The sequence below is a fragment of the Dermochelys coriacea genome, chromosome 10, assembly GCF_009764565.3.
Source record: "Dermochelys coriacea isolate rDerCor1 chromosome 10, rDerCor1.pri.v4, whole genome shotgun sequence".
Classification (NCBI taxonomy): Eukaryota; Metazoa; Chordata; order Testudines; family Dermochelyidae; genus Dermochelys; species Dermochelys coriacea.
The window spans coordinates 11,020,731-11,037,536 of NC_050077.1; the positions used below are offsets into that span (position 1 = coordinate 11,020,731).

Consider the following 16,806-nt stretch of genomic DNA (forward strand, 5'->3'; position numbering starts at 1 on the left):
TGTGGGCTGATTAATAGAGAGAGGTTTTGAATGCAGGGCCTGGAGCAAAGGAGAGGCTGTTCATTGTCATTGCATCCAAAATGTATCCAATTATATCAGATACAGTAAAAACAACCCCTTCTCCACAGCAATTCTGACAGTGAGCTGGGCTTTGTTCAGCTTTCAAAACATTAACAAATATCCCTCCCTTCTCCTACTTTCCCGCTGCAATCTCATTTTCTCTTCTACTGTCTGTTTCTTTCTTTCTTCTCCCCACCCCTCTGTTTCTCTCTCCTCCTATCCTATATCTTTAAACCTTGTCCCCTCAGGCTGGCAAACGTAGCTTGCCAGATTCGGACAAAGCCATCTTGGATATCTTGGAGCATGACCGTAAGGAGGCACTAGAGGACCGCCAGGAGCTGGTTAACAAGATTTTTTATCTCCAGGAGGAAATCCGTCATGTGGAGGATCTGAGAGACAAGGTGAGAGAAAGACAGGATTGAAAGAGTGGGATAAGATCTCTTTGAGGGATCTCTGATTGCGATGACCAGTAATACCTGCAGCTGACTGTTGATGGAGAAGTGCAGTAGCAATTTGGTTCAGTCCTCACTTCCCATCCTGAGCTGTTCAGATGAATCTGTCTAGGGTCATCTGGGCAGGGCAGGTGCAATTCCTTGAAATCAATTAATTTTCACATAGACAACATTCACTGCTGTGGGGGTAATTTACAACAAGACTCCATCAGCATCAGCTTGGACTGCAGTAGTCTGAGCTTCCTCACAGCCATGCCTTTTCAGCATGGAGCTACACTCTAGCCATATATGTCTATGTCTTATATAAGCAAATGTATAGATTAGTGTGCACCTGGAGGTGAACAGGAATCTCCTCCGTGCTGCAGGGTAGACCTCTACTTTGATGTACTGCTTGTATTGATTAGTCTGTGTCATTTGCAGTATCTTGAGGAGAAAGAAGACCTGGAATTAAAGTGCTCAACTCTGGGGAAAGACTGTGAGATGTACAAGCACCGTATGACCACAGTGATGATACAGCTCGAGGAGGTAGAGAAGGAGCGAGACCAGGTACGTCACATTTGGAGGGGGGAAGTAACAATGAGAAATTGGATCTTCTCTTTCTTCTGTTTCTGTTGGAAGCCACCTCTGGGAATTGGGGGTAATTGGACCCAAAGTGTCACTATATTTGTTACATATAATGGTTGTTATTAAAAAATGTAAATACTTGCTAGGTAGTGGCATTTGCAATACTGCTATTATCTACTAGTCTAAGTATAGGGAAATTCTTCGAGGTTCTGTGGCAGCTGCCAGTGTGTGCTGACTCTTTAATGGCAACACAGTAAGCTGCTTATTAGTGTCAAGGTTTTTGTCAAGCAGTCTGCGACATTTGCTGCCAACTAAAAATTGTCAGCCATCATCATCTTCATTAATTGTATTATTATAGTGCACAGAGGTCCCAAACATTGTGCTAGGAGCTGTTCAAACTCACGGCAATAGACAGTCCCTGTCCCAAAGACTGGGCAATCTAAATTAAGATGAGAACCCATGTGGCACACATGTGTGAAGCAGTGTTTTCCTTCCTCTGCAGGCATTCCGTTCCCGAGATGAGGCACAAACCCAGTACTCTCAGTGCCTGATTGAGAAGGACAAGTACAGGAAGCAGATCCGGGAGCTGGAGGAGAAGAACGATGAACTTCGGATCGAAGCAGTCCGAAAGGAGGCTTGCATTGTTAACCTGGAGTGCAAACTCCGACGACTCTCTAAGGAGAACTGTCATGACCAGGTAGGTCCAGGGAGAGCTCGCTGTGCTCTCTTCTGTTCATGGCTCTGTCTCAGTTACAGCATGATGTAGAGGAGGATGGGATTTTATTTTTATTCTGTCTGTGAGCAGCAATGCCAGCCTGAAAAAAAGCGGAAAATTTCTCTTCTATTCAATTTCAATGCTGTGAGAAGCCCTCCAGGGCTAGGGGGTGGAACTTGGCTCTTCCATTCACATAGTCTCTCAGAGACTGGCAGTTCACTTCTGCTGAGCCTTGACACCAAATGGAAGAGGAGGAAATGTAGAGGGTAGATTACCTGCATACTGGGGAAGGAAACTCCTAACAATTCTTTCTGAGGAGCTAGTTCTAATGAAGTTTGCAAATCGGTAAACTGCTAACGGACCATGAACTATTGCTAAAGACGAACAGAAATTTCTGTGAATTTCAGTTTCAGTCTCTAGTTTGAGACCTGAACCACAATCTATTTGGTCGATAGATAGCGGCTGAATCACTTGAACTACAGGTCTGTGGCCTGAACACCACGACAACTGAGCATGCAGGCCTCACTCGGACCACAGGCAACCCTGCCAGATGTACTAAAGGGAGGCCACCAGAAGTGGTGCTATGCTTTTGGCAGTAGCCTTCAGAAAAAGATCACTAAAATCTCTCTTTTATGTCTAGAGTTTACCAAGGAATCTGCCGGTTACCATGATTTCCCAGACCTTTGGTGCTCCTGGCCCCAAAGCCAATGGTCAGGAAGCAGATGACTCCTCCACCTCTGAAGAGTCAGCAGACGACAATAAATTCTTCCTCCTTGATCAGTCTCGACTTAAGAGAAGAATGAACCTGAAGGGAATCCAGGTGTGTCCCAATCTGAGGCCAGAACTGTGTATTTCAGATGGGTTGTGGAGGAGATACAGTCAGGCTTTGTCGGGGTTTTGCGAGACAATTGCTGCCCCCTTTTCCTCCTCCCCTATGCTCTCCGTACTCGTGCTGCTCATTTATATTCTCACTGTGGCTTCAATAAAATGGATCTTTGCCTCCTTAATAGTAGTGAAAAAAGTATGTCTTGAAAATTGGTTTAATGCCCTAAGCCCAGCACATGTGGAATGGCTGATGGGAAATGCAGCACTGATGGAAAAGCTGGCATCATCTGGAAGGAACAATCGGAAGAAATAAACAAAATTTGGAGCAATATCAGCTAGCTAATTCAGAATTACATGAAGCATGTCCTACTCATTCAAATATAAGCGGCAGCCTGACTGAGGCCCTTGACTTCCCTGACTACTGGGCTGACTATGGCTGCACTGCATTCATTAATTGTAAAAACCTACCATCTAAGATTGGTATAGAATGTATGAGCTGCTCTTTCTCTGTGTCCCCATCTGAATTCTCTCTGCCTTTCCTAACTTTTCTGAGCCCCGGCTGCCTTTATTGCCAGGAGCAGTAGAGGTCCATTTTTTCCTTTTATCTGGCAAAGGGAGGCTTCTTGTATGAGCAGCCTGTTGAAACCAGTCACGAGAGACCCACTTCATCTTTTGTCATTCCCTCTGCAGAATATGGGAACTGCAGTGCATTTGGTGTTTAAATAACTCTTCTCCAGGCCCTGTTTGATGAAGGCACATAGGCTCTGCAGTGTGACAAAGGGGCAAGGAAGGGAGGTCTCTGTTTTACAGTGAATATGACACCTACCCTGAGTTTGGCTTGATATCTGTCTTCTTTCTTTCAGCTACCACGAGCTAAATCCCCCATCAATACAAGCAAAGCATCAGATTTTCAAGGTCAGAGAGAGCACCAGTGTCCCAATTGTCTGTCTGAGTCTGTCTCATCTAGTCCATCTACGTCAGTTTGTTCTAACAAACATGCCAACAGGGCAAACTCAGAACTAAACCTGAGAGACCTAAGGAACAGTCTTCTTTTGCACTAAATTATGTTAATCATCATTTCAAATTGACGAGAGGCTGTCTGATCATTCTTTCCATCCATGGTCACTCTATAGACTCCTTTATCCTGTCCCATAGACAGTCTCAGCTTTCTAGCTACTTTTAACATGAATCTTCTATCTAATTATAATTTAAAAAGGGACAAAATTAGATCTACCTTAAAGATCATCAAACCATTCTTCTGTTTCTGAATATTGATGGAATCTTTGAGTAAGAAGGTCCCCTAATCTACTGGGTCATCTAAACAGTCCCCTTATCTGTTGGCAAGCTGGAGTCCATTTTTAACTCATTTTTAACTGCTGATATTAATTTTTACATATTCATCAGTTAGCTGTAATCTTACCAAATTACCATGTGCATCTTGGCTGTCTGAATTTTCCTAGTGCCCTGCATTTAACTAACAGACACTTAACAAAAAGTAATGGTTTGAGCAGGGAGTATGTGCATTATTTTTGTGTGCAGGCAGTATGCTCAGCATTGTACAAAAGGTAGAGGAAGACATGGTCACTGCTCCATGGAGCCTACATGTTTAGCAGACAATCAGTAGAGTTCAGACACACAATATGTTAAATGAGCAGATGGATTAATCTCCACCCATGGAGCAGATGACCAGCTCCAGCTCATTTAAGTTTTTATATAAATAAGATATTTCTTTAATGTTCATGAACCTCATAGGAGAAATGTGTTTTAAAGAGGGGGTTGAATGAGGGGCAGGGTGGTCCCCAGAAGTGTGCACATTCCTGCTTTAGAGCATCTCCCAACAAGATTGGGAGGAAAGGGTGATAGAATCAGAAGGTAATGGAGAGCTACCTCTCCCATTTAGTAAAGAGAATGAAGGGACAGACAGAAGATAAGCCCGAATGGTTGGAAAATCCTATGTCTTGTTGGGAACGTAAGGAAGAATTTTATACTGAAGCGGATCTAATATAAATGTCTCTGCTGTATGTCTTCCTCTCTGCCTTGGACTCTGTCATTCATGAGCACAGCAATCAGAACACAGGATGAAGATGGGGCTGATGCCAGCAGCAGCCGCACAGACACCAGTTCCTCCAATCCTGTTTCCATCAATAACTCAGTCAGCAGCTGTGAAGTTGGCAAAATTGTAAGGAGCCTTCGGGTGCCCCTTGTTTGTCTGTGACCTTCCCTGTAATGTGATTCAGAGCTCCCACACCCCAGCACTAGCTCTGCACTACTAGCCCAGCTGTGATCAAACTCAGAGCCCTGTCACTAGTTCCCTAATCCTTTTTACCAGCATTTTATTAGAACCATGTTATTAACCTTTCCCAGAATCACATACCTGGCTTGTGTTTATTTAAAGATATTTCAACAGGATTTTACAGGCTCTCAGTATCTCCTCTCTCCATTTAACACTTAGTGTAGGAGGTGGAGGCTTTTCTTCAAAGTCTGCTTTGTAATTGATTTTAGTGGAACATTTGAAATTCTATTGGAGTTTCTCATGCCCTTCATGCTCATAACCCACAGTGGGTCAGAGAAGGGGCGCAGCTAGTAGTTGCTAATTTCTGCACACACTAACCAATCCATTTCTGCAGTAGCCCCATAATCTCCCAAGGTAGACATGCCATTATACACAATGTGAGCACTGGCACAGCAGGTGTAGTTAGAATGATCTTGCCGAGTGTTAATAAAAGACCTGATGAAGAACAAAACACCTTGCCAGAGCACTGTAAGAAATGCTGCCCCCAGGAATTTAAAAATTATAGCCTAGACTAGCCAGTGGGGGGGCCCTCTGCCACTCATAATAAGCTCAGCTGCCTTTATAGGGATACTCTTGAGACTATTAGTCAGATACACTGATGAATTAGACTGTCTTGATTATAGTGCAGTTTAGAATAGTTTATGAACTGGTACTATTAGTTTATTTAGAATGAGCAAACGTATTTTTCCTTCTTTTTCTGTATCTTCTGATACATGTATTCACAATGCAACATATGTCCCACTTAACAAGGTTAAAGCTAAAACTCTGCAGTGAATCAGCCACTTTGCATTGCCACATAAGACAATATCATGTCTATACACAATGCGCGCACGCGCACACACACACACACACACACACACACAGAACAGTTGGAACATACAGACGTGCTCATGTGCATTGTATTCTGTGACCATGGAATGAGTTTATCCTAGTCCATATAAGACAGAGACTGTCGGTAAAGCATCAGACCAAAACACTCATGACTTTTAAAATGAGAAATGGATATGACACTTAACATGGATTTTCTTTTTTTCTTTTTAAAATAAAAGCAAACCCTGAGAAATCGCAACCACAGTATCATGTCCACCACTCCAGAACCTCCAGGAAATGATTCAATTGTCCGACGGTGCAAAGAAGATGCTCCTCATTGCAGGTGAGTAGCTGTGTTGGTGAAAGCTGGGTAAAAAACGCTGTTAAGGCTCTAGAACTAACTGTGCCTCCTACCCCTTTTAGTCCTTCCCAAAACACCCTCAGGTGACTGACCTGGCTTCCCACACCTCATTCTGAGTGGAATCCTGTGGTCCAACCAGACTCAGACTGGATGCATGGCTCCCTACTATGTTAATGATACAGGCCCAGCTTGGTTTTGGCACTGGTACGAATTTCCCTTGGGGTGCGTGTGACAAGCATATGTTTGCAATGATACAGCAAAAGCATCTTCAGAACAAAGCTTTCTTTATTCATTCTTCAAAGGTGCAAAGTACATACAACCCAGGGTTAAAAAAATAAAAAGCCCCTACGTGCATGGGTAGGATGGCCACTCACACATTCTTGGAGTAGCGGACATTCTGGTACTTCTGAGAATGGCATGGGCCCTGCCCTTGCCAGCATAACCCTACCCCTCTTATTGTGACCTCATGTGCATGGTTCAGGCCAGGTCATGCCGCATGGGGGTGCCATTTTGAAGCGCATGCAACCCTGCCCCTGCTGGCGTGACTTCTCTCACACAGTGCATGCGACATCACACTGGCAAGGGCAGAGCAGTGCACTCTTCATTACGGCGTCTCTCGTCCGATACTGGACAAAACTACGGGTGATTTAGTCTCAGTACTCGACGGGGGACAAAGATTTAGAAAAGCAGGGCTGTCTGGTTTAAAACCAGATGAATGGCCTGCCTATGCATGGCTATCATTACACCTCTGTAAATTCCCCTCAGCCCAGCTCTCTCCATCTCTGGCAGGGGGAAACAGACTGACCGTGCTGCAGTTTTTGCTGTGTTTGTCAGCCTGATAGCTTTTCATTGACACACTGTGAGCAGCCTCTCCTAGCTTCCGCAACCCTCCCCTGCCTTTTCTAAGGTCTTTGATGGTAGGGCTTGATTCCAGGCTTTAACCTGGGGAAGAGTAATCCATTCCAGTCTCAATGGAGTCAGTTGGGGGTATTCCTCAACTAACTCTTATCTGTATCATTGTTTTACCAGTCCTTCTTGGTTCCTTTGATTAAACTCCATAGGAACTACCTCCATCATAACCAAACATACAGACGCCTGAACCATATTCATAACAAATAGTACAAATACTTCCCAGTTCATCATAATTGCTGATGTGTCGTTTAAGTTCAGACTTCCTTTAAAAAAAAAAAAAAGAAAGCAGAAGTCCTGGGACCTGACCTTGATATGTGTTCATATTGGATTGTAGCACCCCAACTGCTGCTATTGTTGTCACACCAAATATTGGTCTTTTATTAGGAAATGCAAAACACTAGTGTTCAGGACACACAGTGGAAATTTTTTTAAACTTTATTTTTATATAAACAAAACATATATAAATGCACGCACAACATGGAAATACCATATAAATAACACAATTCAGTGTTCGTTATTTGTAAAACCTGGAAGAAACAAACAAACCAACAAATAAAACACAAACCTGAACCCATGGAGGTCACGCAGGGTATCAATTTTTAAAGTGACTATCTAGATAAATAAGTGAGAACATAACCTCTGAGTATCGGGGACTGATATATACTGAACAGCTAACGTACGCAATAGTTTCATGTGTGACCAAATTTTTTCCAAGCATTTCTATTAAACAGAGTCATTTTTTCCATTAATGCAGTAGCAGAGCGCTTACTAAGCCAGTCTGTGTTTGAGGGAGGAATTGCAGATTTCCACTTTCTCAAAATAACTCTTTTGGCTACAAAAACAGTTACTGCAATCCATTTATTCATGTTAACTGGTAATCCTAACTCATCCAGCACTCCTAACATCAGTGGAAATTTTAAAAAGCGAGAAATACAGAAATTAAGGTTCTTACTAAAATGTTAACTTTGGTACATTGCACATACGTAGCATTTTTATTTCTATTTTTCTTTTTAAAATCTAGGGTATTACATTTTTGGTTGTTTCATTACATGTTTACTGTAAAATGTACAACATGTTGCCATAGGTACTTAATTTTTCACATTTCCTGATTCTCTTTGGTTTAACTGTGCCCTCTGTAAGTTGTGCTGTTGTGGGGGCCAGAGGGTTGCATGTGATAGCTATTTTTATTATTATTTATATTTATTTATTATTTATATTTCTATAACGGCAAAGGAGAGAGAATAGGCAAATGCCAGAGCTTTGGTAACATTAACACATAAATGGTCCCAAAGAGGTTCTTAAGTTCACACCTCATTGAGGTAAATGGGGTGGAAGAGGAAGCAGAGTTCACATCTCTTTGAGACAGTTTTCAGCATGGCTGAGCTGAGAGGAGCGAGCAGCCCAGCTGCGTACAAAGTGTCGGCTGTGTGTCAGCATGTGAAAAAGATAGACGTTTAGGCCACTGAGTTGGGCTGCCCCCGTTTTTGAATGCCCCATCTGAGGCAGCTTGGGTCTCGTTTTCAGAGGAGCAAGCCCTTGTGCATTTGAAGTCACTAGGAGCAGAGGGTTCAGCGCCTGTTAAAAGCAGAACCAATGTATCTCAACCTGGGCACCCACAGTCAGTGGCCATTTTTGAAAATTTGTCTTAGTTTTTTCAAATGAAAACTTAACATTGGCAGCATGCAGTAAAAACTATAATGCCATCTTAAAATCCTGGTATCTGCCATGTTTGCAAACCTTTGGACCCATGACTGTCTCTCATTCCAGATGTTATGGCACTGGGGTGTTTTTTTGTGTTTGTTTGTTTATTTTTGGAGCGCTGTGTGTGTGTGTGTGTGTGTGTGTTTGAGAGAGAGAGAGACTCACATTTCCTTCATGCAAGCTGTCCCAGCAGCACATTCTGTTTCTGTCTGGCAAGACAGATATGCATAGTGTCCAACAGAGTTAGAGTCTACATATTTAGCCAATTGGATCACTCAGTTGGCTGGGCCTACAAATTTACCTTAATTATGAGTTCAGTAGTGAAAAGTGAATGAAAGTTCATAAAATGTCACAATAACCTATAATAAGAAATGTTGGAGAGAAAAGATGCAATAGGGAAACAGACTGAATTAGTCTAAACAAAAGGTCCTACTAATATAATTCAAGGCCTGTTAAGATCATGCCTAGTAAACAAGAGAAATGTGGGACCGGAAATTAATGAACCAAAGTTGATGTGTTGGAAATTAGGCCTAATTGGTGGACAGAATAATAAGGGGATGGGCTATTCCACCCATCATTCCCTTTTGGGGTCCTTAAGAGACTTTGGAGGTAGCAGGGTAAGCTGGCTACCATAAAACTAGCTGATTAAAAGACAGGAGATAGGGAAGGAGCAAGCCTCATCATCATGGCTACCTCCCCCACCATCTCCTGGGACCCCTGACCTTTGTCATCCGATCCTGAAAGATGTCCTAACTGGGCCAATAGAGAGGGACCAGATGACATCACCATCTACATTGACTCCAGCTAATGCCAAATACAAGCTTGGTGTGAGACTTGGTCATCTCCTGTGTGTCCTTTTCCTTCCCCACCTTATTTCTTCTCTTTCCTATCTCTCTCTCCTTTTCCTTCTGTCTAATAAGGAAAGCCTATTACCAAAAAGGCAACTAATGCAATGCCCTAAATAGCCCAATGCTGGTACCAGTTTGCCAGGTCTCGGAGTGACTGATAAGACTCGGTGCTGGGCCTGTGTTTTTTCCAGCAGTGAGGCTGCAAGTCAGAGTCAACACCAATGGAAATTGCATTGTTTTTAATCTTGGCTGATCTTCTTCATGATGAGCAGCATCTTACTCCCTTCTCAAGAAGTCCCTGTGAAGTCACCTATTGTGGAGGAAGGTGCTGTTCAGTAACTGTAAGGGAATCACAATCTGGCCCCTTATTTTTATTTTTAGTAAAGATGTCAGCAAGACCCGAAGTGGCTAGTATTTTGTCATGGTGCCTGATCCAACTTCCATTGAAGTGATGTATCTTACTGATTTCAAAGGGAGGTTTAGATTGGATATTAGGAAAAACTTTTTCACTAAGAGGGTGGTGAAACACTGGAATGCGTTACCTAGGGAGGTGGTAGAATCTCCTTCCTTAGAGGTTTTTAAGGTCAGGCTTGACAAAGCCCTGGCTGGGATGATTTAACTGGGACTTGGTCCTGCTTTGAGCAGGGGGTTGGACTAGATGACCTTCTGGGGTCCCTTCCAACCCTGATATTCTATGATTCTATGATTCTATGATTCTATGATTTGGATGGGGACGATGGTTGTGGAGTGGGAGGTTCTGCACGTAGCCGGGTACACCCAGACATTCCTCTGATTTCACCAGACATTCCATTGTCAAAGGTCCCTCAGAAAGACCCGTGCAGCTGTTATAATACTGCAAGTACACTTCAAAGGTATAACCAAAATAAATCTTTTTTATTGCTCTACTTGAAGCCCTTCCCTTACATTTTGGACCCAGTATGGAATAAAGCACATTGCCATCTAAAGCAGGTACTATGCATGCACTGTATCAAACTGTTCAAAAGAAGAACTGAAATAGTAAGTGCAGATCAACCAGTTCAGGCCACCAGAGACCACAGTTTCCTTCCACCTGTCAGAACCTTGAATACCTCTCTGTTAACACTTCTTCCTTCTGAAACTTCCTGCTGCTTCCCACGCCTCTCTCTCCTCCACAGGCCTCTCTAGATAATGTTTCCTATGCAGCCTTCCTTCTTCGTCCCTGTGCCACATGTGACTATAAAGCTTAGTCTGTTGGTGCTGTCCTGCTGTTTCACCTGCCACCTTCAACACCTTCTTCCATCACAGAGCTTCCTTGGTCAGAGCCTACCGATACTGGCTGAATTTTGAAAAGTGAGTCTCTCTCTCTCTCTCTTTGTTTTTTAATTCCAGCCTGGCTGAAGAGGACAATGACAGCTTTGCCTATGATACTTTGGAACTAGATGGTAAGTGAGGGGAGGATACCAGTCCGTAACCTTAGCTATGAGCCATGATTATCATTCCTTAACTCACCAGACTCAGATACTATCCACCAGCCCCTATGATCACATAAAGGTGTTACACCTCCTGGATGTGGTCTTCTGTCCCATCTAATGGCACTGAGACCGCTTAGAAAGAGATTAATGAGTCTGCTACAGTCTTAGCTAACAGCCATGTGGCTTTTAGCTCATATAGTAAAGGCTCATGCATTTAGCTCCCGAGGTTTGCTCCCAGGGTCAGTCGGTGTTACATAGGGTTGGAGGAAGGCAGATACGTGATATGCACTGGCTTTCCATTATCACAGGCAGAACTGGGGTAGGAGAGGGATGCCTGATGTTCACTGACCTCCATTAACAAAGGTAGAACCTCAGCAGGGATATAAAGGACTCCCACCCTCACACCTTTTGGAAAATGTAACAATTAAGACCAAATCAATTCACACAAGACTCTCTTTTTTTCATATGGAATATGGAATAGACCCCAGTTGGCAGGGGTTGTAATGACCAGAAGTGACATTCAGTGCTGAAAAGGAAACAAATGACAATTGAACCTTGTATTTTAGAAAATGGTGTTGGAGCACTGGCTGTAGAGGGAGCTGCAGCTTGTTTAGTCCAAATCTCTTTTAGCAGGAGTCACAATGAGAAGTGATATAGGGGCAATGGCTGTGGAGCAGTTCTCTGAGCCCAGCCTTTCCCAGCAGGAGTTGCTATAGGGAATGGTGAATGGATTCTGGCTGTTGGAGGAAGAGGTAGTGTAGACTAAGCAAGGAACTGGGAACCAGGAATTCCTGAGTTCTCATGCTGGCTCTGGTACAGGATGGATGTGTGATCTTTGGGCATGTCCCTGAACGACTCTGTATTTCAGTCTATCTCTGCTTTTCTTCTTGGGTGTTGGGACCATTAGTTAATGTTTGTAAAGAATTTCTGAAAGGGATTGTTACATTCCATCATTCTTTCACTGTTCCAGTGGCCCAGGAGCATTTATGGAAAACCATTTCTGTGGGGTTGCTAATTTAGAAGGTGCCTTACAGATATCAATGCATCCTCTGTCCTGCAGATTTAACAGTCTAAATAAGATGGGACACAAAAGCACAAGAACAAGCTCAGGTTTGCACTTCAGAAGAGGAAAGGCAAGGTGGTGATTAGTGATGAGAAGGAGCGGGGAGCGATTGCTTGAAGAAATGGTCTTAGGGAGGGATTTGATTTGGAGGAGAGAGAGGGCATTTGGCTGGTAAGGACTAGGTGACTATTCCAAGCTTAATAGACAGCATGACAAAAATATGAAGCTGAGAGTGACCAGATAGACTTTGGATGAGGGGGATTCTCATTCCTGCCTCCAGGGCTGGTGGATCCCATTCCCTGCTGTGAATCAAAAGAATGTGTGTCTCCCCAATCCTTGCCCTGGGATCAACTATGCCTGCACCTTTCCCCAGTCTCTGTTTCCTCATGGCATTTGGAATTCCTTCTGATTTTTGTGTCCTTTTTCAGATGACAGTCATGACAGATACTCTCATGGAGCTCCCTCAGTGCACTCCTCCTCTTCCTCTCACCAGTCCGAAGGCATGGAAGCCTATGATCTTGAGCACGTCAGCTCCATTTTTAGGAAGTTCTCTCTGGAAAGGTATTTTGGAGATGCTGGTTTATCTGCCCTAGGCTGATCTGGGGGCATAAAGGCTACCAGGGTAGGGTTGCCATCTTTAAATGCAAGATATTAGAACACTCCATGAATATCAGAGGCTGAGATATCATATGGCATGGTGATATCACAATGTTGCATGGGCAGTTCGCTTCCTTATGTCCTCATGTCACAGTGCAGCAACACAACACGTTATGTTAGGACCATTTATCCTGCAAACTGAGGCTGTGATGGACTGTCATGATTATCTCAGAAAAACCAGGGGAGGCAAGTGATACGAAGAAAGTAGCTTCATCCTAGTGACCTTTTTGTCTCACTGCTGCTAGTTACTGGATGCTGTGCCATTATATATCTGAAGCTGTTCAGTCTTGTTTTGGCATTTAGGAGGTGCCCAGATGCAGCTCTCTAGTACAACTTATGTAGTATTGTAGCAGAGAGGACAGATTTCTCAGGGGTATTAGATCCTAGTGCTTGATAAATGTAGAAAGCTCATTTGCATGCCCCATTCCTTCCCCACATTTATCCTGAGTGGAGAATTTCTCTGCTGGTCCCAGACTAGTTGAGAGAAGCTGAGAACTGCATTGTCTAAGCTGTTTGTTTGTTTCATGAACACAGACCTTTCCGTCCTTCTGTGACGTCTGTTGGTCGCATTAAGAACTCTTGCCACACTATCCAGCGCATCACACTGAATGGAGACAGCCTCAACTCAGAAATCACTCTGCTGGGGGGGAATGACAAAGGAACCTTCATCAGCTCTGTCAAGCTGGGATCCCTAGCAGAGAAAGCAGGTCTCCGGGAGGGACATCAGCTGCTTCTGGTGAGCATTAAATAAACAATGAACAGTGTGTGCTCATTGCACTAATCCCCTTTGTTTCTTTTTTCTTCTTTTAATTCTCTAGTAATGACAAAACTTGAGTGTCTCTGCAGCCGATATTCCTACATCTTTAGATCCAGTCAGGAATCCTGCTGAGAGAGTCTGGAAGTGGGGGTATTTGTGGGCTTCCCAGACACCTGCACAATTACAGCTTACAATGACTCCAGCTGGAAGAAGCTGGGACAGGAGTGACTGTCCCCTCCTTTTACACCCTTCGTTATAGTGATACCCCTTGGAAAAGACTAGCACGGGAGTGGCCGTGAGCTTTCCCTGTCATCTCTGTCTTGTGTGTTTGCTTGTTTCTTTTCTCTTGTTCAGTCTGTAGAGGCTGGTAGGAGGCAGCATGCTGTGAGAGAAACAGAACCCTGATTGGGCAGCCAGTCAGCCAGCGGCATAGGTGCAAACAGAGCTGTAAACGGGGGAGTTTGAGTGGGAGTGTGTAAGGGGAGCATGGGTGTAGGGATGGGTAGTCTTCTGATTTTGATCTGGTGTGTCTTTGGGTCTTCGTTTGTTTGTTTTTTCTTTCACAGGAATTTAGATGGGAAAGCTATGGCAGGTACAGAGGCAGCAGTGGTAGTGACCCAAGCCATGGAAGAGACAATGAAGATGACAGGACGTGGAAGCTGTGGGGTGTACATGATCCTACAGCGGGTACCTAAAAAAAGCTTTGTTTGTATGAAGTTCCACTTGATAGAGCGGATGGAAAAGAAGATCCGAGGCCTGGAGATGCAGGTGGAAACTATGGTTGAGTTTCGAGGGGGATTCAAGAAGATGATGGAGCAAAGGCAAGAGGAGGCTGCAGGGGAAAGTCAAGACTTGCAGATGCAAGCTGGACTGAAAGGACTCAGAGCAGAGCCTGATGGGTGAGGAGAGTGGTCAGTGGAAGCATGTGACTACAAGAACCAGGCTGAGGAAAAGACCAGCTGGTGAAGGAGAAATAGAGCTCAGGAACAGGTTTGCCAAGTTGGAAAATGAAGAAGGGGCACAGCAGGCTGTAACTGAAGGAGGGAGGGCAAGGAAGAAGAGAAGAGTTGCTAGTCCTACAAGAAAAGGGGAAGAGTCAATGGAGATAGCCAGAGTTCAGAGCCTCAGGAAGATACAGGATGACTTGCAGAAGATTGTAAGGGAGAACAGAAGACAAGAGGACTCGTAGCCAGAAAGAACAGGAGGAAGGCCAGAAAATCATACCATCACCAGGAAAAGGCAGGTCTACATGATTGGGGACTCCCTGCTAAGAAAAACACACAGGCTTGTCCCAGAGCTGAACCAGAGAACAGAAATGTGTGCTATCTGCCAGAAGCTAAGATATGGGATGTGGACCTGAGGCCAAAGAGGATCCTAATGGAAGCAGGAAAGAATCCACTGATTATCCTTCATGTGGGAACAAATGACACAGCTAGATTCTCACTGGAACATATAAGGAAATGGAGGCTCATTTGATGTGAAGAGGGATTCTGCCTGTCCCTAGAGGAGGAGAACGAAGGCGAGACAAATTTATGATGATCAACAGATGGCTCAGGCAGTGGTGCTATAAGGAGGACTTTGGGATGTTTGATCATTGGGAGGCATTCATGGACAGAAGACAGTTCTCATGGGATGGACTCCATCTGAGTAGGAAGGGAAATAGATTTCTGGGATGGAGGTTGGCACAACTCATTAAAAGAGCTTTAAACTAGGAACTCAGGGGGAGATGGTTGGGAGATGCTCATGTAATCTCCATGTCTGCTTTTAACATTAAGAGGAAGGAAAATCAAGTAAGAATGGACACAGCAATGTAGAAAGGAATAGCTAATATTGTGCCTATTTTTTAAAAAAGTGGGGGGAAGTAATCCAGGAAACTACAGGCCTGTTAGTTTGACCTCAATTGTATGCAAGGTCTTGGAACAAATTTTGAAAGAGAAAGTAGTTCAGGATAGAGAGGTGAATGGTAATCAGGATAAAATACAACATGGTTTTACAAAAGGTAGATCTTACCAGACCAATCTGATCTCCTTCTTTGAGAAGATAACTGATTTTTTTAGACAAAAGAAATGCAGTAGATCTAATCTATCTGGATTTCAATAAAGCATTTGATACAGTTCCACATGGAAAATTATTAGGTAAATTGGAGAAGATGGGGATTAATATGAGAATAGAAAGGTGGATAAGGAACTGGTTAAAGGGGAGACTACAACACGTCATACTGCCAGGCTGGAGGGAGGTTACTAGTGGAGTTCCTCGGGGATCGGTCTTGGGACCAATCTTACTTAACAGTTTTATTACTGATCTTGACACAAGTGAAAGTGTGCTAATACAATTTGCAAATGATACCAATTTGGGAGGTATAGCCAATACAGAGGAAGACCGGAATATTGTACAAGGAGATCTGGATGACCTCATAAACTGGGGTAATAGAAATGGGATGCAATTTAATAATGCAAGATCATGTTTAGGGACAAACAACAAGAATTTTTGCTGTAAGTTGGGGACTTTTCAGTTGGAAGGACAGAGGAGGAGAAAGATCTGGGCGTATTGGTTAATCATAGGATGACTATGAGCTGTCAATGTGATGCGGTCATGAAAAATGCTGTCCTAGGATGCCTCAGGTGAGGTATTTCCAGTAGAGACAGGGAAGTACCATTACACAAAGCACTGGTGAGACCTCATCTGGAATACTGTGTGCAATTCTGGATGTGATGGGTGCAGCCTGGGATCGCTATGCCCCCTGAACTCTCTCCAGCCTGGGTTGTCTCTCAGAATGCCTTGCTAGTGACCTGCAGCAAATCCCTCCGAGGGCTATCATCACTCAGCACAACTGCATGTGGAGACCCAGCATACAGTTAGATTGCATGAATGCTTCCAGAGTCACTCATGAATCACATGGAGAAAGGCACGAGAGCCAAATACCCCCAGCACCCAGCACTGTACCTCAGGAATATACCATCTTGCTCAAGATGAGCAGTGCAAATTCATTAATTGGTTCGCCTCTTCATCAATGGAAAGTGGATATACACCAGCCTTTGTATAAAACCTGAGCAAATTTACCACACACTTCAGGCAAACCCACTGGTAAAGATAAACAATTAAACAAATGGATTGACTACAAAAGATAGATTTTAAGTGACTATAAGTGATAGACAAAAAGTCGGAGTTAGTTGCCAAAAGAAACAAAATATAAGCACACAGTCTAAACTCTCAACCCAATTAGACTGGGCACCAACTAGACTAAGCAGTTTTTCTCACCCCTCTGGATATTGCAGTTCTTAATATACAGATTTGTCCCTTAAATCTGGACCAGTCTCCTCTGTTGGAGTCTTCAGTC

The 16,806-nt window shown here is 43.7% G+C and overlaps 1 protein-coding gene across 5 annotated transcripts in view; it reads left to right on the plus strand.

Annotated features, from left to right (window-relative positions):
• The window catches only part of CARD11 (caspase recruitment domain family member 11), a 73,058-nt gene that overhangs the window by 41,067 nt on the left and 15,185 nt on the right, over nucleotides 1–16,806 (plus strand). For all 5 annotated transcript variants that reach the window (XM_043493651.1, XM_043493649.1, XM_043493650.1 and 2 more), the window contains exons 6-15: nucleotides 309–461; nucleotides 933–1,058; nucleotides 1,579–1,773; nucleotides 2,432–2,611; nucleotides 3,480–3,531; nucleotides 4,680–4,795; nucleotides 5,959–6,062; nucleotides 10,910–10,962; nucleotides 12,484–12,616; nucleotides 13,247–13,448. In XM_043493651.1, the coding sequence (XP_043349586.1) occupies nucleotides 309–461; nucleotides 933–1,058; nucleotides 1,579–1,773; nucleotides 2,432–2,611; nucleotides 3,480–3,531; nucleotides 4,680–4,795; nucleotides 5,959–6,062; nucleotides 10,910–10,962; nucleotides 12,484–12,616; nucleotides 13,247–13,448 (1,314 nt within the window). The remainder of the gene's footprint in view (nucleotides 1–308; nucleotides 462–932; nucleotides 1,059–1,578; nucleotides 1,774–2,431; nucleotides 2,612–3,479; nucleotides 3,532–4,679; nucleotides 4,796–5,958; nucleotides 6,063–10,909; nucleotides 10,963–12,483; nucleotides 12,617–13,246; nucleotides 13,449–16,806) is intronic.